Here is a 26,911-nt window from a genome sequence, read left to right on the forward strand (position 1 = left end):
ATAATCCGTGGCCAGCCCACTGTCCCATACCCTGGCTCAGGTCCTTGAGGAATGGCCTCTGTGGACTCTCGTGTCTCATCTCCATGCTTCTCTTCCATATGTGCTCTAACCACTAGCATGCTGATTTATTTAACATGGCCAGGGCTTCCCTGCTTCATTGCTGTTACTTTTTTCTGTGCATCTGAAATAACCTTTGCCCTCATTTTCACCTGTCAAAATCCTACCCAGCAAATGAGTCTAAAAATGTAAATCAGAACAATTTTTCAGGGAGGCCTATTTGGTCTTCTCACTAAGCCCTTAAAATGTGATGCCTGAGCCAGGCGCTGGTGGCTCATGCCTGTAATCCTAGCTACTCTGGAGGCAGATATCAGGAGGATCAGGGTTCACAGCTGGGCAATTAATTCTGAGAGACCTTATCTTGAAAATACCTAACATAAAAAAAGGGTTGGTGGAGTGGCTCAAGGTGTAGGCACTGAGTTCAAACCCCAGTACTGCAAAAAAAAAAAAAAAAAAAAAGTGATGCCTGCTGCCTGGTGGAGTAACTCAAGTGGTAGAGTGCCTGCCTAGCAAGTATGAGGTCCTGAGTTCAAACCCCAGTACCACCACCACCAACAAAAACGTGATGCCTGCCAACCCCAAAACACACACATAAGAATTTCATCCTATGGAGAAAATCCTGAGAACTGTATACACATAGAGTTCTAAACATGTTAATTACTACATTATCAATAAAAATAAATAGTATCAATGTTATTAAATACCTACATACATGAAACTGGCCATTTAACAGTGCAATTTCAAGAAGTGAACTATCATACAGTGAACAAAACCAATAAAATAGAAGTGTACTAATGAATTGAAAGATATCTGAGATCTATTAAAAAACCCAAAAGAAAAAAAAACAGATTACAAAACCCTCTGTGTAGGAAGATTTTACTTAAAAAAATTATACACATTTTTAAAAGTAAAAGTTTGACTATTGTTTCTGTGCTGTGAGATTGTGGGTGAGTTTATTTTATGTTTTGTAAGTTTTTATTAGTATATATTTTATTGTGTAACGTAATAGGTTTCATTGTGACAATTTATGCATGCATATAATGGACTTTGATCATATTCACTCTTTCCTTTATTATCCTCCCTCCCCCTCCTCCCATCCTCTTCCTCTTTCCTAATTGTCCCCCTTCTACTTCCATGTCTTTTTTTGTTGGTGGGGGCGGTATTGGGGTTTGAACTCAGGGCTTCATGCTTCCTAGGCAGGCGTTCTACCACTTGAGCCACATCAACAGCCCTTTTTTGCTTCAGATTTTTTTGGAGTGGGGTTTTTCTTTTTATGTCTTTGCCAAGTACTGGCCTGGAATGTGATACTGCTATTTATGCTTCTTGTGTTGCTGGGATGACAGGCACATGTGATATCACCATTCCCAGCTATTGGTTGAGATGGGTTCTCCCTAACTTTTTTCAGGGACTGACGTTGAAGTGATCTCTGCCTCCTGAGTAGCTGGGATTATGAGATTGAGCCACTAAACTTGGCTCAATTTTTTTTTTGTTAGTGTGTGTGTATGGGGGAAACAGGGTCTTGCCATGTAGAATAAGCTGGCCTAGAACTATCTATGTAGCCCAGGCTCACCTCAAATTCCTTCTGAGTGCTGGAATTACAGGAGTATGCCACAATTATGAAATTGGGTGCACCAGTGTTCAGTACTTATATATGTAAAGTCTTGATATGTAGTCACCTTCATTGTCTTCTCTAATTTTTGTTTGAAGCTGGCTTTGTCAGATATGAGTATAGCTACTTCTGCTTGCTTCTGGATTCTACTTTCTGAGATTATCATTTTCTAACCTTTTGCAGTCAGTGTCAGTATTTCTTTGCTGGTGTGATGTGTTTCTTGCAAGCAACAATCAGTTGAATCCTTTTTTTTTTTTTTCAATCCTATCATTCACAATATGTCTTTTAATTGGAGAGTTGAAAACATTTACATACAGGGCTAAAAAGCAAAGGCATTTTGTTGTTTTCCAAATATTCAATTTTACTCTAATTCTCTTTTGCCTATCTACTCTTCTTGTGGGATTTCTTCTTTCCTGTGCTCTCATGGTTGTGTTTAATTTCCTCATCTGTATGTAGGATTCATTTAAGGGTCTTCTGTAATGCTGACTTAGTGGAGATGAATTCCCTTAATTTATGTTTAGCTTGGAAGGTCTTTATTTCTCCTTCAATTCAGAAGGATAATTTTTTTGTTTACAGTAATCTAGCTTGGCAATTTCCTTCTTTTAGGACATGAAATACATTGTTTCACCATCTCCTGGCCTTCAGCATTGCTACATTTCAGTTATTCTACAGGGTTAGCCTTCACAAGTGAGTTGGTAGCTCTTGCTCACAGCTTTCAATATTCTTTTTTTTTGTTCTTTATTCTTGGCATATTAACTATAGTATGGCATTGGGAGGCTCTTTTCTGGCTATGTCTATTTGGAGTTCTAAATGTCTCCTGTACCTGGACTCATATCTTTTCCAAGATTTGGGGAATTTTCTGCAATGATTTCATTGAATAGATTTTCTATACCTTAGCCTATACTTTTGTGCCTTCCTCTACACCAAAAATACACGAGTTTGGTGTTTTACTCATGTCCCAGAGAACTTGCATATTCTGTTCATAATTAACTTCCTTCCTTCCTCCCTCCCTCCCTTTCTTCCTTCCTTCCTTCCTTCCTTGTTTTGTACTGCTAAGGTTCAAACCTAGGGCTTTACATATGTTAGGCAAGCACTCTAACACTGAGCTACACTCCTGGCCTTAGTTTTCTTTATTATTGATATAATTTCTTAACCTTATCTTTAAACCCTGCAATCTTACCTTCTTGATATAGTCTGTTGGTGAGGATTTCCACTGAGTTTTTTTTTGAGCTTTTTATTTCTAAGATTTCTGATTTTCTTTTTCAAAATCTCTATCCCTTCTCATTCACATCTTGTATTAGTCAGTTGTTTTGTTTTGCTACATTTGCTTGGAATTCATTGATCTTTAAAAAAATCATTCTTTTGAATTATTTATTCAGCATTTTGTCCATTTCAATGTCTTTGGAGTCAGTTTCTAGAGAATTATTAACTTTTGGAGGAGTCATGTTGTCTATAAAAATATTTCTTATATTTCTTTGTTGAGACTTGTGTGCATCTGTTGGGATAGATATCTCTTCCCCTTTTATGTGAGAGCCTTTTTAGAGAACTGCCTTCTCTTGACAATGTGTCCTGGGATACTGGATTGTTGTAAAGTGCTGAATACAGTTTCAATTGAATTTGGTAGTATAGTTTCCTTGTTATTCCTTTTCTGGGGATTAGTGTGCTTTGACTCAATGCACATTGTAGTAGACCCTGAGGGCCTTGCTTTCTCTGTGTGTCTCACAAGAGTGAGACTTTTAGTAGATCAGGCAGATATGTTGTAAGCAGTGGAGAGTGTGTGGTACACACTCTGTAATTACTTGTCTTGTCAACCATGTATGGTCTGAAGTGGTATAGGTGTGACCTATGTTGTGTCCCTCATAGGTGCAATGTCCATGGTCCTTTTGTTGTTTCTCTTACTAGTGTTGTATGAATGGATGGCTAGGAGTGGGTCTTCATCGTCTATTCCCACCTCTAGCTGTGCCTATTCAGAGTCTGGTCTTCAGGATATTCTTTGAGTTGAAATATTCTCTGAAGTTCAAGTGGGGGTGGGTGTGCTGAATCTTAGCTGGGCTGGGACTATACCTCAGTGGAAGAGCATCTACACAAAGTACTCAAAGTGTTGTACTCAGTCCCAGCCCCACATAGAAGGGGATAAACAATTAACAGTAATAGCAACAAATCACAGTGATCCTTATTCAGAATATGAAATCCATAACTCTAACAACAGTGACAATAGCAGCAGCAGGAATGGTGGGGGATGGAAATAACATAAAGAACAGAAATTTAAAAGATGGTAAGAAGAGAAAGAAAAAATAACTAAGAGAGAAGAAAACATGAAATAGAAGCAAAAGAAAAGGCAGAATATTCAAAAACTGAAAAGACAGGAAGCAGAAGAAAAGTGGAAAGTTAAGTCCATTATTATAAAAAAGAAAAGACCAAAGGTATATGTACGTATATGTATGTATATATATATACATACATATACGTACATACATACATATATTAAAAGAACATGACTGTTAGGAAGAGAAAGGGAATAATAAAAAGGGAAAAATAAAAAAAGAAAAATGTACAAAAAAGAAAGACGAATAGAAGTACACATATCTAATAAATCAATCAACCAATCAGCATATGCAAAGGGAAAGAAACAAAAAAGAAAAAAAAAAGAAAGGTCTTAATTAAAAAAGTCTTTTAAAAAGCCTTGTCTCTACTGAGTGATTGAGTAAAGCAGCAGCGGGTCACCACCTCTGCCAATGTGCACTTCTTTGTGACTTTCTTTTTCTTTTTTTTGTGCAATTTTTTGGGACCACACACCACTTGGAGAGAGCAAAGGCTGGGTGATTTTCACTCCCCACCCTGATTCTTTTGTGATATTCGCCAGTCGGTTGGTGAGAATTGTTTGGGACTGGAGCCGTTTGGAATAGCTTTGTTGCTCTGCTCACTAGTACAGGTATCATGGAACCAAAGTTCCTTGAGCTGGAGATTTTCCAGGACAGATTAGCTTGATGGACCTCCAGGTCTGACCCTCAGCTCCCCATCACCCCCATCCCTGTGTGAAGCTCACTTGGAGGTTGGAGCAAAAACCTTTGCTGGGCTTTCCACTACCCCTACTGTGGCTTTCTGAGGCTCGGTTGCTCATCCCTGGCCCTCTTAAGTGGCCATCCCAGCCGCCAGTCTTAAGGGAATAGTGAGAGCCACTCCCTTCTCTATCTCTTAACAGAACCTCATTGTATGTATTTTTCTTTTCTTTTTTTTTAAATTAAAAACAATTTTATTTGCTCTTACAATGTACACATTGTGTATGTATGTATGTTCTCATGGAACATACATAATTTCAAGGTATAGAACTTTTTCTGGTCTGTCACATCCTCAGCATGTAAATAGCAGCAAGTTTTCATTTTCATGATGTCAGCCAAACTTTATGCAGTTGATGATGTAGTATTTTAAACATTAGTTATAATTACAGAATATATTCTCATATACTCAGAGATATATGAATATATACAGGTCTGGAGACGTGACTCAGTGGTCGAGCACTTGCCTAGTATGTGTGAAGGCCTGGGTTCCATCACCAGCACTGCCAAAAAACTAAAAATAAATCAAACAAAAACCAAAAATGCTAAATGTGGATAGATCTAAAGTAAAAAAAATATGAAACTAGGATTTTCCTACACAAATTAATATGTAAAGTAACTTATGTTACAAAACCCAGATCCCTCAATCGTTCTGCTCAGGAACTCATGTATTTCACTCAGAGGTGCTGTTGGGTGACAGCTTCACGACAGGTGAGGTGAGGCATAGGGGACGAAGCTGCTGCAGTGGTAGGGAGATCTGGAGAGGCCACAGGGGCCGCTGAAATCATCCTGGATCAACACCAGGCCCTACCCAGTGGACTGTCGACCTGGGGGTCAGGGAAGAAGCCATGGGCCACGGTATATCTGGGGAGTCACAGTGGCCAGTGGCCTGTTTCTAGCAGCATGCTCTCCAGGTGCAGCTTGCCGTCACTCTCCTTGAGGGCTGGTGCAGCCATGTGGACAGGTAGCTCAGGGTGAGTTCGTGATCTGCTGTGTGCGCCAGCTCTTCACCTATGCTTGAGGAGGAGCTCCTTCCTGTACTGTCAGAGAGTTGGAAGGAAACCTCAAAAAAATGGGTGGTGGCCATGTGTGAAACAGAGAGTGCTATTTACTCTTCTCCTTATAGTGGTAATTTTCTAGTTCACAAATTCCCTTGGTAGTTGAAGACAGCTTCTCCATTTTTACTGTATTTAGGAAAAACCATCCAAGGTAGCCTGGAGTTCCTCACAGAGTGTCGCAAGTTCCATGTCATATTCTGGGTACATATTTTCTTTATTTTCATTGGAGGCTGGGCTGCTGTTCTCTAATTTTATCTTGCCTTTACTCAGTAAGCTGATTTTCAGATTGACAATGCTGCTTGTGGTAGTAAAACCTGCATCACTGAGGCTTTCCCATTTCAGGATTAAATTATGCCAGTCAGCTGCATTGTCCTTAATTTTTCTTGTACTGACAGACAAGACAGGTTTTCTGGTTGTTGCAATTCAAGAGTTTTTGCTTCTATGTGGTCGGCAGATATTCCTGAAATGAGACTTGAAGCCCCCTTGTGTGTATTTTTTGATAAACTTACTTCAGTGGCATTGCTTCTGGGCTACATTGGGTCACAAGGTGGACCATGGCCAGGACAGTGTGGCAATATTTGCTATGAAGTCAGGTGAAAGGAAAATGCAGCAAGCTTGAGCCTGCGACCTTGTCAAGATGGCTTCCTGCTATAGCACCAGCTTTCACACAATGAGAAACACAGATCACTTCTCACGTGTCAGCACATTATACAGTTCCACATCAACTAAGTTCAGACCGTCTTTCTGTTCTGAATTTCTCCCTCTTTCCCTTTTTGTTACTCCTTGCTCTGCCAGGCCGCTGTGGGCTCAGCATTGAAGCAATGTTTCCTGCCCTCTGTTCCAATAACCAGAGTCTCTGCTTCACTCATATTAACCTTCAGTGTGTTCTTTAGTCTCTCACCTCGCTGAGAAGCTATTTTCTGGTTGCTTGCCTCTAATCCATCATTTTGTCTTCCTTATTTCCTATTTTTATTTGTCCATACTTTTTTTTTTTACAATGATCACATTACTTTTGTAATAATAAAACATTAATTACAATTATTGAAGAATCATTCTACCTAGCCAGTTCAAATGCTCCTCTCCCTGATGGGCCTTACCCATCATCCCAGAAGAAGGGAAGTTCTTACTCTTCTTATCCTCCCCTCTTTTTTTTTTGTGGTGCTGGGAACAAAACCCAGGGCATGGTGGGCAAGTGCTCTACAACTGAGCTACATCCCAGTTTATCTCTCCTTTGACCTTCTAGCATTGTTCATACAGCTTTTCGTGGACTTCTTTTTTTTTTTTTTAAGGTATGGAGCTCTATGTCCAAGGTATAGGGTATAGACCTCTCCTCTCCCCCAGCAAGCACACACCCGGGAGGGAGGCGCTTCATCCCATGAATCACCACCTGCAGCAGGAAGGCAGAGCACAAGGTGGAGAAACTGGTGGGCTGAGTGGGGACCTGCCAGCTGAGGGGTACCAGTTGGAGGATCCCTTTTGCTAAGAGTCCTGCCCCTGGGTCTAGAGGTATGGTATAGTCTGGAAGGCAGTGTGCTCTCAAAATTCGGTTCCTGTTCTCAAGAAATTTGTGGTCTGACTAGGAAGATAAGGTGTCAGCACATGTCATGTTTATAAAATATACAAAAATGGCCAGAAGATATCTTGTGAGCCCTTGCCAAATAGTGGTATGAGGTCAGAGGATTGACGAGTGCTTTGTGAGTGACAGAAGAGTTGATGTGCTCTGTGCATGTGAACAGCAGACCATGCAACTCACCCAACCGTGTGCAAATGTATCTCCAACACTGGCATGTTGCTCAGGACTGTAAGCTGCAGTGCCCCACTTTACATTTGAAATAGCATAGATGAAAAACTTTATATAATCCCAGGGAAACCAACTACCTCCACCAAAACATCCTCAGCAAAGCCTCCCTGGATGATTTTCTTATTTACTGATCCATCAATTGTATAATATATCAAATATCTACTGAAATCACTAGACTTCAATTGTCAAATATAAAATTTCATGGCTTAGCCTCTGACTTTGAGTTTCCCTAAGAAAGTGGCACTTGGGATCACAGCATGATTCTGGGTGTTCTAAGTGGTGTGAGGATCAGAGAGCTGATGACTCTGTAGCCTGTGCCCACAGCCACGGGGTGCTCTCTCCACTGCCATGGTCAGTTTATGACCAGGAGCCCTTAACACTCTACCATGGAGCTACACTCCTAACCCACTGAGTAACCTTAATATTCCAGCCAAGGGAATTACATTCCAACAAAATAGAAATTCGAGTATCATTTAGAAATTAGGAATGCTAGAGCCTGACACCAGTTACTGTCACAGAATGCCAAAGAGCATGACCCTAGTCTGCCACTCCGGCCACTGAACAGAGCCATTCTGTGATTCCCTGTGTACTCTCCAAGCCATGAGGATGAGTATTTTTTACCTCTGCCCCGACGAACTGGATAATAGCTGACAACTTCCTCTGGTGTTGAGCAATTCTTTCTCTGTAGTTTTAGCCTTGTAGCTACATTTCAATGTCATATGCTGATTATTCAGCACTGCTGTCACGTTAACTTGGAAGTAAAACAAGCACACGGTGGGGAGGACGCACTTAAGTGCCACGCCGTGGTCCTGGTTCTAGGAAAGCTCTAGTCAGAGGAGCTATGATTAGCAAAATGCATGAGATGGCAGTTCCACTGGAGACACCCACAGGTGGCACAAAGGCAGAACAGTGAGGGGTTAGGGAGGGAGAAGGTGAACCTTGTGCAAGAGCTGTAGGCGTAGTGGAAAAAAAAAAAACACAGACTTTGAGGTCAGAAGGAAGTGGTTATCTTTCCATGATAATGTGACCCTATGCAAGTTACATAACCTGGCTGAGTCTTAGCATCCTCTGTCTGTAAAGTGAGAATGCCTTAGTCTTAGTTTTGTATGGCTATAACAAAATACCACAGACTGGGAAACTCATAAAAAAGAAATTTATTTCTTACTGTTTCAGAGTGTGGGCCGTCCAAGGTCAAGGTGCCAGTATCTGGCCAGGGGCTTCTTGCTGTATCACACCATGGCAGAAGGCACAAGAGGAAGACAGTATGGGGAACTCATCCTCTTATCAGGAACTCCTGTGATAAGCAACCTGTTCCCACAACAATGGTGTCGGTCCATTCATGACCTAATCACCTCTTGAAAGTCCCATGTTTCACCACTGTTGCATTGGGGATTAAGTTTCTCGCCCATGAATCTTGGGATATACATTCAAACCATAACAGAAACTAATCATATTTACCTCAAATGGTTGTGAGAAGGTATAGTGGGTTCAACAGTGTCCCCCAAAAGACATGTCCATGTCCTAGCTCCAGGCCCTGTGAATATGACCTTATTTGGAAAAGGGTGTTGGCAGATGTAATTAAGGATATCAAATGAGATCATTTTAGGTACTAAATCATCTATATTACTTAGATTCAGTCACAAGTGTTCTTAAAGAGATACCCAAGGAAAGGAGAAAAAGACACATGAAGATGAAAGTAGAGACTAGAGTGATGCAGCCAAGGAATGTCTGGAGCCACCAGAGGCTGGAAGATCTTTCCTCAGAGCCTTCAGAGGGAGTGTGGCCTTGTTGACACCAAAATTTCAGATCTTTCTCCTTTAGAGATATGAAGGAACAAATTTGTATTGTTTTAAGCCAATCAGCTTATGGGTATTTGTGACAGTAGACCTAGGAAATCATAGAGGAGAATTAAATAAAATAATGTATATAACACCCCTAAAGAGTGCCTGGTACTTGTCAGGTGTTTACCAGTGACAAAGTCTCTTCTTAGAGAAGAGGAACATGAAAGGATGAACAGGAGTTAGAGGCATGGGGAGGAGAGGTAGGACATTTTGGATAAAGGAACCATGCGAGCTGAGCACTGGAGGTGTCTGGGGAGCATCTTGGGAGTGACACTGTTGCACACAGAGCAGGCATCCTGTCACGCACAGTGTAGGGTCAGGTGGGACTGTGTGGGCAAGAGTGAGGGAAGGAGGAGGAAGTGAAGAGTGTGACACCTGGTAGGAACACATGAGAAGAGGGGCCCACAGCCAGGGAGAGAGGCTGGGTGGGAGGACCATGCTTCTGCCTCCTCTGTGCTCATCATGGTGCTGAAATGGGGCCTGGGGACCCAGAGGTCCTGTCAGGAAGGCCTGGTTGTTCTGGACTGCTCATCTTTAAAGGACAAGGTAGGTTGGGGAAGGAGGAAATAGCCAGCAGGATGAAGATTTGATGTTCTTGACCTTGTTCACTGACTGACTAAGAAGGCTGGTTTAAATTTAATGTAAAGAAAATAAGGTGACTGACAGAGTTTGCAAATGAACATCTATGCACTATGACTGTTATTCTCTGTAATAGATTTGAAGACAAAGGTTTAAAACTTTTGTCATATGTTTGGAAGACTGTCTAAGAAGCTGACCAGTCTCCCTGAGAAGGGAGCTGGGGGCTAGGAGGATAACCAACAGCCCCAGTTTGCCGAGAACTGTCCCAGTTTTAGTCGTGAAATGATCTCAGCCCAGGGCAAATGGGGACAGCTGGACACCCAACCTGGAGGAAGGGAGAGAAAACACTTCACTATGTGTCTTTGAACGTTCTGTACTTCGTCCTCCATTGTGCCTGCTACCCAGGCCTCTAAAAATAACATCCAACAAGTCCCCCAAGTACTAAATAGCTAAAAACCCACCATAAATAAATAATAAAGGTAAATTAAGAACTGACAAAAAACCCCTGCATATGAATGGGAGGAAATAAGAATAAAATTCTTAATCTTTCATGAGCTTTTACAAGTCAATTGGAAGAAGTATCTCAGTTGAAAATGGCTAAAGACATGAACCAGAAATTCACAAGGAAAGAAATACAGATGGGCAATATTAGAAAGTGTTCCCCTGATAACCAAAGAAATAATTATTAAAGCAACAACCTTGTGGGGATGAGGATGTAGCTCTGTGGTAGAGCGCTTGCCTAGCATACCCAAGGCCCTGGGTTCAATCCCTTGCACCACAAACAAACAAACGACAGACAAGAAAGCAATGACCTTCTAACAGACTTTGTCAGTTGTATTACCAAATAATAAAAAGTAATGAAAGAGTAAATTGATATGATTCTTGGAAGGATGTATAAAAGTCTTAATTTTTGAACCCTTTGGCCCAGAACTTTCTTTCGCTTCTGGGAATTCACTTGAAGGAAATAGACTGTGTGGGCAAAGATTTGTGTACAGGATGCTGGCCACTTGTTATTTGTAAGGGCAAAGACAATACTCCTAAAGACAATGTCTTTAGGGCTTTATCTCTTATTTTTTATTTTTTGGAAGCACTGAAATTTGAACTCATGGCCTCACACTTGATAGGAAGGTGCTCTACCACTTAAGCCACTCTGCCAGCTAGGGGTTTATCTTTTAAATGAAAATGTCACCCCTGTAGAAACCTAGGGGGATGATATAAAAACACTCACGTTCCAGCTGTCTTAACATTTTGCCACCATTGCTTCATATTGTTAAAATGATTAAAGAAATGACACAGATACAGAGTTATAGGCCCTATGTACTACTCTGCGGAATCTTCTCTCTTCCTCCCAATGGTAACCAGTATTCCAAATTCAGTAATTATCATACTACGTATTTATTTTTCCAGCAATTAAACATTTATAAGCAATAATATGCAGCTTTATTTTACATGCTTCTTAAATAAATGGTGTCATGCTGTACATACCCTCTGATATTTGCTTTTATTTTTTCACTCACAATTATTTTGGGGATTTGTCCATGTTGGAACACATAGCCTAGAGTATTTTTAAACTGCTACTAGGTATTTCATGGGAAACACAGACCACAGTTTATTGAACAGTTCTTTTTCTGTTGGCGTGCATTTGGGTTGGCTGCTTATGCATCATTGTGAGAACAGACACAGCTGTGGGATACACTGCGTGCATGTTGGTTCGGGCACGTGGGTGAAGTTTCTCTAGGAATATGCCTAGGAGTGCAGTTGCAGGGCTGTGGGGAAGAATATCTTTAATTCTCATAGCACCACCTTTTCCTCCAAAGTGATCTACCATCTGTCTTGTAACAGCAGTGTATGGGAATCCCAGAAGCACCATGTCCTTGTTATTCTGATGGGTAGACTAATTGGGATTTCATTTTAGCTTTCCCTGATGACCAGTGGGGCGAGTGGCTTTTCATATATTTGCTGGTCAACTGGGTTTCTTTCTGTGAATTACCTTTCCACATCACTACCGATTGTCACTGTATGTCTGTCCCATTCTATGGACAAACTAAAACTTGGAATTGTCTTAATTATTCTTTTACTTTTTTGGTGGGCGGGGCACGAGTTTGAGCTCAGGGCCTTGTGCTTGCTAGGCAGGCACTCTACCACTTGAGCCATGTTCCTAGTCCTTTTCAATTTAGTTATTTTTCAGATAGGGTTTCACACTTTTCACCCTGGCTGGCCTCAGACTGTAATCCTCCTATGTATACCTCCAATGTAGCTGGGATTACAGGTGTGAACCACCATGCCCACCTTTTTATTTTTAAAATATTAGCATATACATTAAACTTTTTTGTTGAGATTGTGTTTCCTTACATTTTTGCTGAGGCTGGCCTCTAACCATGATCCTCCCAATCTCCACCTTCTGAGTAGCTGGTTTATAGGTATGAGCCACAGTGCCTGGCTTATTTTCCCTGTTCTTCATCTGTGGCTTTCCATTTTAGGAATTAGGATTTTCCTAAATTAGGATTTTAGGAATAGCTCATCTAATTTCATGAAAGCCCTGTTAGATTTTGATTGGATTTACATTTAATTTACAGATTAATTTGAAGATATTTGGCATATTTACAATATTGTGACTTAGTATGAATACAGTGTGTCTCTCTATTTGGTTTTCTTTTGTGTTTTGCAGTGAAGTTTGTGGTTTTCTGCACAAGGTTATTGTGCATAGTGTATTCTGTTTCTTCTGCTTCTCCAGCAGTTGTTGTTTGCTAATAGGGTCACTTTAAAGATTGCATTTTAGGAAGAAGATTTACCAAGCCAATGGCCCCCGAAAACAAGCAGGAGTAGCAATACTTATCTCTGACAAAGTAAACTTCAAACCTACATTGATCAAACGAGATAAAGAAGGACATTCCATACTAATAAAAGGGGAAATAGACCAAAAGGAAATAATAATCATCAATCTGTACGCACCCAATGTCAACGCACCCAATTTCATCAAACATACCCTGAAAGACCTAAAAGCATATATAAACGCCAACACAGTGGTTGTGGGAGACTTTAACACTCCATTATCATCAATAGATAGGTCATCCAAACAAAAACTCAATAAAGAAATCCAAGATCTAAAATATGCAATAGATCAAGTGGACCTAGTAGATGTCTACAGAACATTTCATCCAACCTCTACACAATATACATTCTTCTCAGCAGCCCATGGAACCTTCTCCAAAATAGATCATATCCTAGGGCACAAAGCAAGCCTCAGCAAATATAAGAAAATAGAAATAATACCATGCATACTATCTGACCACAATGCAGTAAAAGTAGAACTCAACAACAAAAGTAAAGACAAAAAACATGCAAACAGCTGGAAACTAAATAACTCATTACTTAATGAAGAATGGATCATCGATGCAATAAAAGAGGAAATTAAAAAGTTCCTAGAAGTCAATGAAAATGAAAACACAACCTACCAGAACCTATGGGACACAGCTAAGGCAGTCTTGAGAGGAAAGTTTATAGCCATGAGTGCATATATTAAAAAGATTGAAAGATCCCAAATCAATGACCTAATGATACATCTCAAACTCCTAGAAAAACAAGAACAAGCAAATCCCAAAACAAATAGAAGGAGAGAAATAATAAAAATAAGAGCTGAAATCAACAAAATAGAAACCAAAAAAACCATACAAAGAATTAATGAAACAAAAAGTTGGTTCTTTGAAAAAATAAACAAGATCGATAGACCCCTGGCAAACCTGACTAAAATGAGGAGAGAAAAAACCCAAATTAGTAGAATCAGGAATGCAAAAGGGGAGATAACAACAAACACCATGGAAGTCCAGGAAATCATCAGAGACTACTTTGAGAACCTATATTCAAATAAATTTGAAAATCTAAAAGAAATGGACAGATTTCTAGATACATATGATCATCCAAAACTGAACCAAGAGGAAATTAATCACCTGAATAGACCTATAACACAAAATGAAATTGAAGCAGCAATCAAGAGTCTCCCCAAAAAGAAAAGTCCAGGACCTGATGGATTCTCTGCTGAATTCTATCAGACCTTTAAAGAAGAACTGATACCAACCCTCCTTAAACTGTTCCATGAAATAGAAAGGGAAGGAAAACTGCCAAACATATTTTATGAAGCCACTATTACACTTATCCCAAAACCAGGCAAAGACACCTCCAAAAAGGAGAACTATAGGCCAATCTCCTTAATGAACATTGATGCAAAAATCCTCAACAAAATAATGGCAAATCGAATTCAGCAACACATCAAAAAGATTATTCACCACGACCAGGTAGGCTTCATCCCAGGGATGCAGGGGTGGTTCAACATACGAAAATCAATAAACGTAATAAACCACATTAACAGAAGCAAAGACAAAAACCACTTGATCATCTCAATAGATGCAGAAAAAGCCTTTGATAAGATCCAACATCATTTCATGATAAAAGCTCTAAGAAAACTAGGAATAGAAGGAAAGTTCCTCAACATTATAAAAGCTATATATGACAGACCTACAGCCAGCATTATACTTAACGGAGAAAAATTAAAACCATTCCCTCTAAAATCAGGAACCAGACAAGGATGCCCACTATCTCCACTCCTATTCAACATAGTACTGGAATTCCTAGCCAGAGCAATTAGGCAAGAAGAAGGAATAAAAGGAATACAAATAGGTAAAGAAACTGTCAAAATATCCCTATTTGCAGACGACATGATCCTATACCTTAAAGACCCAAAAAACTCTACTCAGAAGCTTCTAGACATCATCAATAGCTATAGCAAGGTAGCAGGATATAAAATCAACATAGAAAAATCATTAGCATTTCTATACACTAACAATGAGCAAACGGAAAAAGAATGTATGAAAACAATTCCATTTACAATAGCCTCAAAAAAAATCAAATACCTAGGTGTAAACCTAACAAAAGATGTGAAAGACCTCTACAAGGAAAACTATACACTTCTGAAGAAAGAGATTGAGGAAGACTATAGAAAGTGGAGAGATCTCCCATGCTCATGGATTGGTAGAATCAACATAGTAAAAATGTCTATACTCCCAAAAGTAATCTACATGTTTAATGCAATTCCCATCAAAATTCCAATGACATTCATCAAAGAGATTGAAAAATCTACTGTTAAATTTATATGGAAACACAAGAGGCCACGAATAGCCAAGGCAATACTCAGTCAAAAGAACAATGCAGGAGGTATCACAATACCTGACTTCAAACTATATTACAAAGCAATAACAATAAAAACAGCATGGTACTGGCACAAAAACAGACATGAAGACCAGTGGAACAGAATAGAGGATCCAGATATGAAGCCACACAACTATAAGCAACTTATCTTTGACAAAGGAGCTAAAAATATACGATGGAGAAATAGCAGCCTCTTCAACAAAAACTGCTGGGAAAACTGGTTAGCAGTCTGCAAAAAACTGAAACTAGATCCATGTATATCACCCTATACCAAGATTAACTCAAAATGGATCAAGGATCTTAATATCAGACCCCAAACTCTTAAGTTGATACAAGAAAGAGTAGGAAATACTCTGGAGTTAGTAGGTATAGGTAAGAACTTTCTCAATGAAACCCCAGCAGCACAGCAACTAAGAGATAGCATAGATAAATGGGACCTCATAAAACTAAAAAGCTTCTGTTCATCAAAAGAAATGGTCTCTAAACTGAAGAGAACACCCACAGAGTGGGAGAAAATATTTGCCAACTATACATCAGACAAAGGACTGATAACCAGAATATACAGGGAACTTAAAAAACTAAATTCTCCCAAAACTAATGAACCAATAAAGAAATGGGCAGGTGAACTAAACAGAACTTTCTCAAAAGAAGAAATTCAAATGGCCAGAAAACACATGAAAAAATGCTCACCATCTCTAGCAATAAAGGAAATGCAAATTAAAACCACACTAAGATTCCACCTCACCCCTGTTAGAATAGCCATCATCAGCAACACCACCAACAACAGGTGTTGGCGAGGATGCGGGGAAAAAGGAACCCTCTTACACTGTTGGTGGGAATGTAGACTAGTACAACCACTCTGGAAAAAAATTTGGAGGCTACTTAAAAAGCTGGACATCGATCTACCATTTGATCCAGCAATACCACTCTTGGGGATATACCCAAAAGACTGTTACTCCAGAGGCACCTGCACATCCATGTTTATTGCGGCACTATTCACAATAGCCAAGTTATGGAAACAGCCAAGATGCCCCACCACTGACGAATGGATTAAGAAAATGTGGTATCTATACACAATGGAATTTTATGCAGCCATGAAGAAGAACGAAATGTTATCATTCGCTGGTAAATGGATGGAATTGGAGAACATCATTCTGAGTGAGGTTAGCCTGGCTCAAAAGACCAAAAATCGTATGTTCTCCCTCATATGTGGACATTAGATCAAGGGCAAACACAACAAGGGGATTGGACTATGAGCACATGATAAAAGCGAGAGCACACAAGGGAGGGGTGAGGATAGGTAAGACACCTAAAAAACTAGCTAGCATTTGTTGCCCTTAATGCAGAGAAACTAAAGCAGATACCTTAAAGCAACTGAGGCCAATAGGAAAAGGAGACCAGGAACTAGAGAAAAGGTTAGATTAAAAAGAATTAACCTAGAAGGTAACACCCACGCACAGGAAATCAATGTGAGTCAATGCCCTGTATAGCTATCCTTATCTCAACCAGCAAAACCCCTTGTTCCTTCCTATTATTGCTTATACTCTCTCTACAACAAAATTAGAGATAAGGGCAAAATAGTTTCTGCTGGGTATTGAGGGGGGGAGCGGGAGGGGGTGGAGTGGGTGGTAAGGGAGGGGGTGGGGGCAGGGGGGAGAAATAAACCAAGCCTTGTATGCACATATGAATAATAAAAGAAAAATGAAAAAAAAAAAGATTGCATTTTATAATTTTATAAGAGCATAATAGATTAATAACAAAAGACAGGACTATAAAATTGGCACAGTGTGTGTTTGTGTGTGTGTGTGTGTGTGTGTGTGTGGTACTTGTGAGAAAGGGGAGGGTGAATGAGATGAAGGTGAGGGAATATGGTTGATAGGCTTCATGTATTTATATGAATAGAATGATGAAACCTCTTGCAATTGGTTTAAGTAGGGTGGGGAGGGGTTGAGGGGAGAGATGGTGGGTGATCTAACCAATGTAGGCTTATAACCAAATAACCAAATAGGCTTATTTGGAATTGTCACAATGAATATACCTTAATAAAAAAAGAAAAAAATGAATCCTGCTGTGGTAAACTGCTACATTAGATTGCTACACTAGATTCTCTTGCGCAGTGTTTTCTATTCATGTGTCTGAATAATAATTATTTTGCTTTTTTCCTTTCGATGTCATAGTCTTATGATTCCTCTTCTTTTGCTGTGATGGCCTGGGCATCTGGACACAGTGGTGACATTAGGCACACTGAACATCTTTTTTAAAGTCCTGGGTCTGGAAGGGAAAGTGGCTTATATTTTGTCTGAATTGTTGTTTGCTCTGTTTCTCAGCCTTCTTTCTGTTAAGTTGTTAAAATGTTTTTGTTTGCTGTAAATAAGCATCATTGACTAAGCCTTCTCTGTTTTGCTTTATAATTCAATATATTTTATATTTATATTTATTTTTATCTTATTTATTTATTTATTTATTTTTGAGGTGCCCAGAGCCTTGTATGTGCTAGGCAAGTGCTCTATCACTGACCTACAATCCTAGCCCCAACTCAATCATTTTTAACAAATGAATTATAGGGGCCAGATATAGTGGCATACACCTGTAATCTCAGCTATGTGGAAGGCATAGGTAGGAGGATCCTGGTCTGATGCTAGCCTATGCAATAAGCATGAGACCTTATATGAAAAATAACTAAAGCAGAAAAGGGCTGGGAGTGTGGTTTAAGTCACAGAGCACTTTCTTAGCAAGTATGAGGTTCTGAGTTCAATTCCCAGTACTGACAAAAAAAAAGTAAATGAACAAAAATAAGAAAGTAAATTGTAAGCTTATATATTAAGATTGCATAATTTGGTACATTGAGCCTTTATCACCTTTTTATCTTCTTTATTGCTAATAATGACTTTTATTTTAAAGTTCACTTTATCTGATATAGCATCATCAGCTTTCTCTTGGTTACAATTTGTCTTTTACTTTCTTTCTCATGAAGTTTTTATATTTTAGACATGTTTCTTGAGCACTGCTAGATTGTGTATCTTTTAAAAGAAATTCAATCTGGTAATCTCTGTCTTTTGTTTTGGATTATTGATTTTTTTTTGTATAAACTATCTTATTTTATACTATCTATCTTGCTTTTTCCATTTTTCTCCTAGATCAATCAATTTTCCTTATTTCCTATTTTTCCCCTACGGGTTCAGACAACATACTATTCAATGATATCCTTTTAGTAGTCTCTCTTAAAATTTTACCATGCAGCTTGCCTAACAGAGTTATTACCTGCCTCTTTCTTTTGTGGGATGCAAGGACCTTAGCACTTACTGGTATTTTGGTTCCATCTTACTTTTTTTAACTCTCTAATTTATTGTCACTGTTACTGTTTTACGAGATCATTGTCTGTTCTTATTTATCCCATAGTTATCAATTTCTTTGTTGACTTTTTCTAGGCAGGTGCTGTACCACTTGAGCTACTCTGCCAGCTTCTGTTACATTTTCTTCTGGCATCTTCTTTCTGGGTTTGATATCCTTCTTCCTGAAGTACTTTCTTAAGTAGTTTTTTCGGAAAGGGATGTTTATGTTAAACCTATTGCTTTCTGGGAGAAAAGGCTCTACATTCCCTAACTTTTGACTAATGATTTAACTAGGTACACTAGATGCTACAGCCCCTTCCCACAGCCCTCTGACTTCAACTCTCTGTTTCCTCCACACTGCCAGTGATCCACCTCTGTGCCCCATAGCCAGAAGTATTGAGGGGCTAATGTTCCCAGAAGCAGCCCTTGGCAACAACTGTTCTCTGATCCTAAGACAGGACAGTTCTGAGGCTGTGTCTTAACTCTCCCAACCTCTCCTCACAGGATTCAGCTTCAGCTGCCCCTTCATAGCTGGCTTAATAAACATCTTTTCTTGGCAACCTTCCTTTCTTCATATCGCACTTCCCTGTCCTTGCTGCTGTTTCCTGCCCTCCCCACTAATTATCTGCAGTAAAACACTCAGGATCTGCTGCCGGGGGCTGTAGACAAGGGCCCGAGTGCAGGATTTTACTCTCGGTTTTACTTTTAGCCCTTCTCTTCGGATCTTCTCCCACTGTCTTTCTCCCATCTTCTACTTACTGGAGTAATTCCCTTGGAGTTATTTTCCAACAAACTTTTCTCTACAAATATTTTTAATGAGTTTTTCAATTAATTTGCTGTATATGTTTCAGTTCTAAAAATTATTTTCTAGGTCTTTCTGTTCTTTTCTCATGTCTTATTTTTTGATGCTTTCAACATTTGCTCTTTGGTTTATTTTAAAGGCGCATTTTTTTCTCTGATCATTTTATTATCTGAAGTTCTACATTCTCCTGCTTTCTATCCAGACTGCTTATTCTTGTTCACGGTGGAGTGTTTCCTAAAGTGTTTTAGAATTTGTGATATTGAATTCATCCTCAAGAGAGCTTCATCTGTGGGTATCACATGTGACCTGAGAAGGTTTATTTATTTATTTATTTATTTAAGTGAGATTTGTGTCTGTTTCTTCCAGGAACCCCAGAGACCAAGACTAATGTCTGTGTAACTTTTTCAGCTTGGGGCTTCCTGGACTGTGGGGTAATGTAATTTTAACCCTTTAACGAGCATGAATTTAAACCCATGGCTACAAATTCTACAGAAAGACTTAATTTTCCCACTCGGAAACAGATGGAAAGAGACAGATAAAGTTCTTATCTTCTGTTATGAATAGAGAATTTTTTTTCCTAGTCTACCCTTTGGAAGATATTTCCTTTCAAGGATTTTAGTTTAATGCTGAGTCTCAGTGGTTCTCTGGCTGGTCAGGCCCAAAACCTGATGTCCCTGCAGTGTCCAGCCTCAAGTCTAAAGAGTCCCCACACTGGCCAAGCTCTGAAGATCTAAACCTTTCCATGCTCATTGGGGTCCTTCACTGATACTTGGAGATTCCTCACTGTCCTCCAAAGTCAGCAGTGCATTTTTAAAAATCATTGTTATATTTAATACAGCATTTCAAGATATATTTAAATGGGATGATTTTTAGTTTATTAACTTAAAAAAGGTAGAAATGGGAATCCTTAAGTGCATTTTCTACTATATTGTGCTAGTCCTGCTTCATTTAGGGTTTTTCTGTCTTGGCCACATTCCTCTTCCTTTCCTGGGGTAGTAAAGGGAGTGGGGGAGTGTGAGGTGTTTGGGGGAAGGGAAGGGCTGGGAGCATAGTGATTTATCAGTCTTAGGGCAGGAGGTATCAGGTGGGAAGTCATGAAGTGGCTTCTATTCCTAAATGCTGTGTGTTTTAGCTGCCTAGCTCTGTGCCAAGAATCCCACTGAGAGGATCACTTCCTGCCTTGCCCCCTCCTACCATTTTGTCAGCTATCTATTTTAGCAGGAATTAGTATGGCAAATAATGTTAAAAATTAGGCTTCGGGAAATGGGAGGTTGGGAAAAAGGATTGGAGTGTGTGTGTGCGTGTGTGTAACATTAGGGAATCAGGCTACCAGAAGTGGGTGGTAGAACGTTTGGAGGACTGGGGTGTAGCTCAGTGGTATAGCACTTGCACAGCATGCACAAGGCACTGAGTTCCTTCCCTAGCCCTGAGGGCGGGGGGGGAGGGAGAGAGAGGAGAGAGAGAGAGAGAGAGAGAGAGAGAGGAGAGAGGAGAGAGAGAGAGAGGGAGAGAGAGAGAGAGAGAGAGAGAGAGAGAGAGAGAGAGAGAGGGAGAGGAGAGAGAGAGAGAGGGAGAGAGAGAGAGAGAGAGAGAGAGAGAGAGAGAGAGAGAGAGAGAGAGAGAGAGAGAGAGAGTCTTTGGAAGGAGTATTAGAATCAAGTCATCACATCAAGTCATCATTTCCCACTATCATTTTACAAAGGCCTGGGTTTCATGACCGGGACCTTAACTTTAACCTGTTCATGAGACACTGGCCAGGACCCAAACAGACTGTTTTTGTGAGTTCCAGGGCTGGATCATTCATACCTGGGGTGGACAGGAAATGTTAATGTGCTCCTTCCTCCCTCTCCATAGCTGAGTTGGCTCAGGTTGAGGTGTTTTTCAAAATTCCCCGGAGTTCAGCCCTGGAAGCTGGATCCAGAAGCCATGATGATGTATCCTGGATCTTTCTCTGCCTTAGATCAGCCTGCCCTGGGGAAACCAGCATCCCTGATCATGCTGTCTGTGTGGGCACTTGAGCAGTCCCAAGGGGGCAAGCAGACTGTGGGATTGGGGGGTGTCTGGGGAAGCAAGGCACTCATTAAGTCAGCTGCCAAGAGGTCTCCCTCCGAGTAGTTCAAAGTCTTATCAGCCTGGAGGTATTTCTAGTACCATTTCCTGCCATTGTTTCCCGTTGTTAATTAAGAGAAGGCCAATGCCCTGTTGTGGCAGCTCATGGCTATTGTGGTGGGGAAAGGGGCTGTTGGTGAATGTCACAACTTAGGCTTTATCTCTGCTGCTGTGGGGACTTTGCAGCCCCTGGGCTACTTAATAGCAGGGCAGTCCTGAGCTGTCGCAGATCCATTCAGCCTGAGCAGGTGCTGGGAGGATGGCCAACTGGTGGCGGCACCATTGAGCAGTGACTGAGTTTCCCAGTGGACCTTGGAGATGCCAGTCCCTTATTTTCAGGAGAAGGTAAGTTTTTTTGGAAGGAGAATTGACACAGTTGTGGAAGGAAGATGTAGAGATGATCCCTACCCCTGGGGCACTGGCTGGGGTTCTCCAGTCTTGCACTAGAAGGGTTTGGTTTAGAGGGGTGATTCAAGGCCAAGATAGTCCTTATGTCCTCCTACTCTTGCCTCTCGGGGTCCTGGGGCTGCTTTTCCTCACAAGGTGGGTTTTACTGCTTGCAAGTACATCACTCAAATGAGACTGAAAGGAGTTTGTTCTCACTTCTTGGGTACCTTCTGGGAAACACCCAGTGTACCTGTGTATTGAGAGAGAGTTGAAAAGGATAACTGTTTTGATACTAGGACTTGGCTACACCTAATAACAAAGAATTTCTTTCACAGACCCAATAACAGATTGGGTTTAATTTAATTGGGTTTAATCACTCCTTTGTTTCTCTGGATGGGGCCTTAGGTGGGAAAAGAGCTACCCCCAGTGAGCCTTGGGTGGCAGCCTTTGTATGTCATTTAACCTTTTCCAGAGGAGATGGAATGTGGCAGAAGATTTTGGGGTGTTCTCTGCCAGATAGGATCAATTGTCCCTCTCTGGGGCAGGGCATGTAGTAGGGAAGTTTGTCTGGGGTTCTGGGCTACTGGACTCCTGCTCATTTATCAGGTCAACTCAGCAAACATTTACAGAGCAAGTGCTGGGGATGGAGGTGAGCGACAGCCCTTGCTCTGGAGACTCCAATAGTCCAGTGTGGGTGACCAACAAGCAGTCAGTCTATGGTTCCCAAGCCTTCTGTAAGTCTGGGTGCCTATGGTAGCAACAAAAGTATAAACCAGCTCTTACTCTCCAGTTTCTGCCAAGCATGGAGGACTTGAGGGTGCCTCTGTGCCAGGCTGAACATGGACACAGGAAAGGCCAGGCTGGCCTGGAGGGGCTGAGAGGCTCTGGAAGAGTGGCTCTCTATCTTGGGACTACCACTGTGGGGAAGGTGCCTCTGGGTGTAATTTACCAGTGATTGCTATTCTTGGGCCTGGCACTGGCCAGGGGCAGTTCTGGGATAGAAGCCTATGTTCAAAGAAGAAATGGGATCAATGCGGATCAATATTTCCCTTTACTTTAAGAAAATGTTGGGAGGCTCTGGTCCTGGGGGACTTCTACTTGAGCCTCAGGAAAAGTCATGCTGTATCACAAACTATGAAAGTACCCACAGGTCAGTGCTGTTTTTGGGAAGAGGGAATAAACCCCCACAGATATAAAAATAGATATAGTAATGTGCTTTTTTGTGTGTGTGTATGTGAGGCTGGGGAAGAACCGAGGGCCAAATGAGTGCTGGGTAGGCACTGTACCACTGAGCTGTACCTCCAGCCCTGAACCTGAATCTTTTTTTGTTTCTGTTTTTTTTAGAGGAGGTCTCCTTGTGTGGTGCAGGTTGGTCTTGAACTTGAGCTCCTCCTGCTTTAGCTTTCCAGGGCTGGGATTGTAGGCGCCAAACAATTTATTTGTTGGGTAGGTAGAGTGGCTCAAGTGGCAGAGCGCCTGCTTAGCAAGTGCAAAGCCCCGAGTTAAAACTCCAGTACCACACACACACACACACACACAAAATGTACACAATTCTTAAATGAAAAACGGTGAATTTTATACATGTCTACACATCTGTAACCACCACCCAGATCCAAATCCAGAGTGTTATCACCACCCCAGAAGTTTCCCTTGGCTCCCACCATAAAAACTAGTATATCTGACCTCCATTACCACCAACTAGTTCCACCTGTTTTTGAGCTTTTTATAAACAGACTTACATAGTATGTATGATTTTTTTGCAGAACTGGGGTTTGAACACAGGGCCTACACCTTGAGCCACTCCATCAGCCCTTTTTTGTGAAGGTTTTTTTTTTTTTTGAGATAGGTTTTCATGGACTATTTGCCAGGGGCTGACTTCGAACTGTGATTCTCCTGATCTCCACCTCCTGCATAGCTAGGATTACAGGTGCTAGCTACTGGTGCCCTGATGTATGATTTTTTTGATCTGGCTTCTTTTATTCAATGTTATATCTGTAAGAATCATCTGTGTATCATTCATACTTGGTTCTTTGTGTGTGTGTGTTTGTGGGGTGGTGGTAGTAGTGGTATTCCATTGAGTAAACATACAGGGACTGAAAAGAAAAAGAAAAAAATATTCCTATGTTTTGAATTGACAGTAGTATATACCAGCATCCATCTCTCTGAGCAGGAAGAACCAGCTCACTTCTTTTGCTTTTCTGCAGATGATTCCTGCCAGACTTGTGAGGGTGCTGCTTGTTCTGGTCCTCACCTTGCCAGGTAGGTGCCAAACTGCTTTCTTCCCTCAAGCCTGCCCCAGAGCTATTTGGGTCAGCCCTTTCAGGAGTCAGCAGGTATGTCTTGAGCTCACCTGTGTGCTTTATGCTAGGCTCATGAATTTCAGAGTCACTGTTGCCTCCTGTGAAGGTTCTAGAGGGCACGCTGCCTTTGACTTGTATTCCCCAGAGGCTGGGTGCCTGCAAATGGCTTCTCTTATTGGGTAGAATAACAAGGGTGGCACTGAACTATCCTATATGATGGGAGAACAGGATGGGGAAGAAGGAATTCAAGATGTGGATTATTAATTTCAAAGGACAAATGGGATTGTGGAGGTCATTTATGAAGGCTCATCTGTACCTCCTATGGTACAGATAAAGAGACTGAGGGTTGGAGAGGAGACATGACTGCTCTAAAGTCACAGAGGGCAGTTTTCCTGGGTTTTAGGCCAGCTCTCTTTCTATTACATTGCAGTATACTGCCTTTCTTTCTTTGTTGAGATTTTGGGAATGGCAGGACCTTGAACTGTCTCCATTTATACTCCTCAGGTCAGCAGTATGCAATCTGCTGCTCATTAGTTAGTTTGGGGAGAGATACATGTTTGTAGGGCTGGAGGTGTGGCTCAAGTGGTAGAGTGTCTGCCTAGCAACTGAAAGGCTGAGTTCAAACCACAAAGAAGAAGGAAGGAACAAAGGAAGGAAGGAAGGAAGAAAGGAAGGAAGGAAGAAAGAAAGGAAGGAAGGAAGGAAGAAAGGAAGAGAAAAAGAAAGAAAGAAAGACAGAAAGAAAGAAAGAAATGTATATTTGTCACACTTTCTGCGTCTTCTTACCAGGTGGGTCGTATGCCATTTAAGATATTTACTGCTATGGTTCTCCACCTGCCAACACACCCACACATGCACACACCCCCACACCCCCACACCCCTGTGCAGACACACACATTTGCTTGTGCACACACTTAGTGAGGGAGTTAGCCACCAGGAGTAGTTCATACTTCACAACAACACTGACAGGCACACAGTCTGATATGTTTAAAATTTAGTCTGTTTAAGATACACTAGTAGATTTATATATAAAGATGCTTACTGCAATCTACTTACAATGGTAAAAAAACTGAGAAAATACAAAGAATTTAATTATAAGAGGCTAAATACCTCACACTTCTAGATGTCAAATATAATGCAATCGATAGAATCGCATTTTGGAGCTGTATACAATGGCTTGGCAAATTAAATTCTTTACAGTATTTTGAGAAATAAACAGAGGGTATAAATAGTTTGTACAGGATGATTACTAATTTGTAAAAAACTCACAACTGTACATAGCCGTCAAGTAGAATGAGAAGATCAACACTGAAATGTCAACTCTAGTTATTGCTGAATTGTTGGGTCACAGACGATTTTAACTTCTTTGTGTTTTCTTCTGTGTTCTATAATTGCATTTTAAATCACTAAGTAATGTCGTAAATGACTAGATTTCCTGAAAAGCTGTTCCTCTGCTATTACCATGAGTCCTGGGTCATATTTGAGGCTGAAAGCAATAGCTTAAACCTCATTTAGGATGGAAAGTACCACCCCACAACCCAATTTCCAGGAGATGCAGCCTCATTTCTAAGAGGCCAGAGAGGTCTGGGTTGAAGGTTCCCTTGTGCTCACCTGTGGTCTCTCTCTCCAGGGACCCTGTGCAGAGAAAGGGCTCTTGGCAGGCTGTCGATGGCTCGATGCAGCCTCTTTGGGGGTGACTTCGTCAACACCTTTGATGAGACCATGTACAGCTTTGCAGGAGACTGCAGTTACCTCCTGGCAGGGGACTGTCAGAAACGCTCCTTCTCCATTCTTGGTGAGTCTGGGCACTGAGGGGAGTAATTCAGAGATGGGATTAGCCCTGGTGCACAGTAAGGAAGTGCTCCAGTTCTCACTCACCACATACCTGAGCTCTGAGATCGCTACTAAGAACATGGAGGGGCGTGGCTTGTGGGAACAACACCTGGGTTTCATTGGCTTATCTTGCCTGGTGTGGTGGAAAGGGTCTTTGTGCCTGTGTTGATTCATTGTTCTGGGTCTAGCAACAAACCAAGAGCTCAGCTCAAAAGCATAGAGAAAGATAATAATCTAAAAGGAGCTTTGGAATATGGAAAGTTCCTTGTAACCAGAAAGGATGGTTTTCTTGGTGGCCTGTGGAATTCAGAATATCTAACTTACACTGAGCATCTTCTGTGTCATCCATGGTGCTGTACCCATGTTGTCTCTACATCCCCACAGTAGCCCTAGGATGTAGGTATAGTCACCCTATGCACAAATGAAGCATCAAGGCTGAAGGACCTGCATAATCCTCCCAAGGAGGATTAATAATAAAAGGAAGGCTGATTTCAACCCCTGGCCTCTCGTGTTGAAGAACATTATCTCTGTTACTAGGAAGAAAGGTCACTTACCAAGGCTGGAAGTGGAGGAAGGTGGTGAGGGAGAATTATGATTTGGTGACCTCTGTACTCTGAGAATTAATCAATTGTAGGATGAATGAGAGGGGATGCTACAAACCCTAACAAAGATGGGTCCTCTGCCTTGGGATGCTGAGGTGGCAACAGACAGATCCATACTGTCAGAGAAAAATTTCGTGACCCTGTTAAAGCTGGTAAGGAAGACTTGTGTTCAAGAGGGACTGCAGTAATGGGGATAGAGAGACAGGGCCTGACTACAAACACAACAAGGAAAAGTGGGGATTTAAGACAGCCAGGTCCTGGAGTTGGGCTCAAGTGGTAGAAGAGGACTTTTCCAACATGTTGGCTCTCAGAGACCAGAATATGAACTCTGTGCCTGGTCCTA

General features: G+C 41.1%; 1 protein-coding gene and 1 pseudogene across 1 annotated transcript in view; one reads left to right on the plus strand and one right to left on the minus strand.

The window, feature by feature from the left end:
* Positions 1–5,594: 5,594 nt before the first annotated feature.
* Positions 5,595–6,203, minus strand: LOC109682783 (cyclin-dependent kinase 2-interacting protein pseudogene; annotated as a pseudogene).
* Positions 6,204–21,210: 15,007 nt separating this feature from the next.
* The window catches only part of Vwf (von Willebrand factor), a 152,075-nt gene continuing 146,374 nt past the window's right edge, over positions 21,211–26,911 (plus strand). The window contains exons 1-3 of the mRNA XM_020158236.2: positions 21,211–21,791; positions 24,038–24,092; positions 25,764–25,928. Of these exons, the coding sequence (XP_020013825.1) occupies positions 21,765–21,791; positions 24,038–24,092; positions 25,764–25,928 (247 nt within the window). The 5' untranslated portion in view covers positions 21,211–21,764. The remainder of the gene's footprint in view (positions 21,792–24,037; positions 24,093–25,763; positions 25,929–26,911) is intronic.

Source organism: Castor canadensis, chromosome 6, assembly GCF_047511655.1.
Source record: "Castor canadensis chromosome 6, mCasCan1.hap1v2, whole genome shotgun sequence".
Taxonomy (NCBI): domain Eukaryota; kingdom Metazoa; phylum Chordata; class Mammalia; order Rodentia; family Castoridae; genus Castor; species Castor canadensis.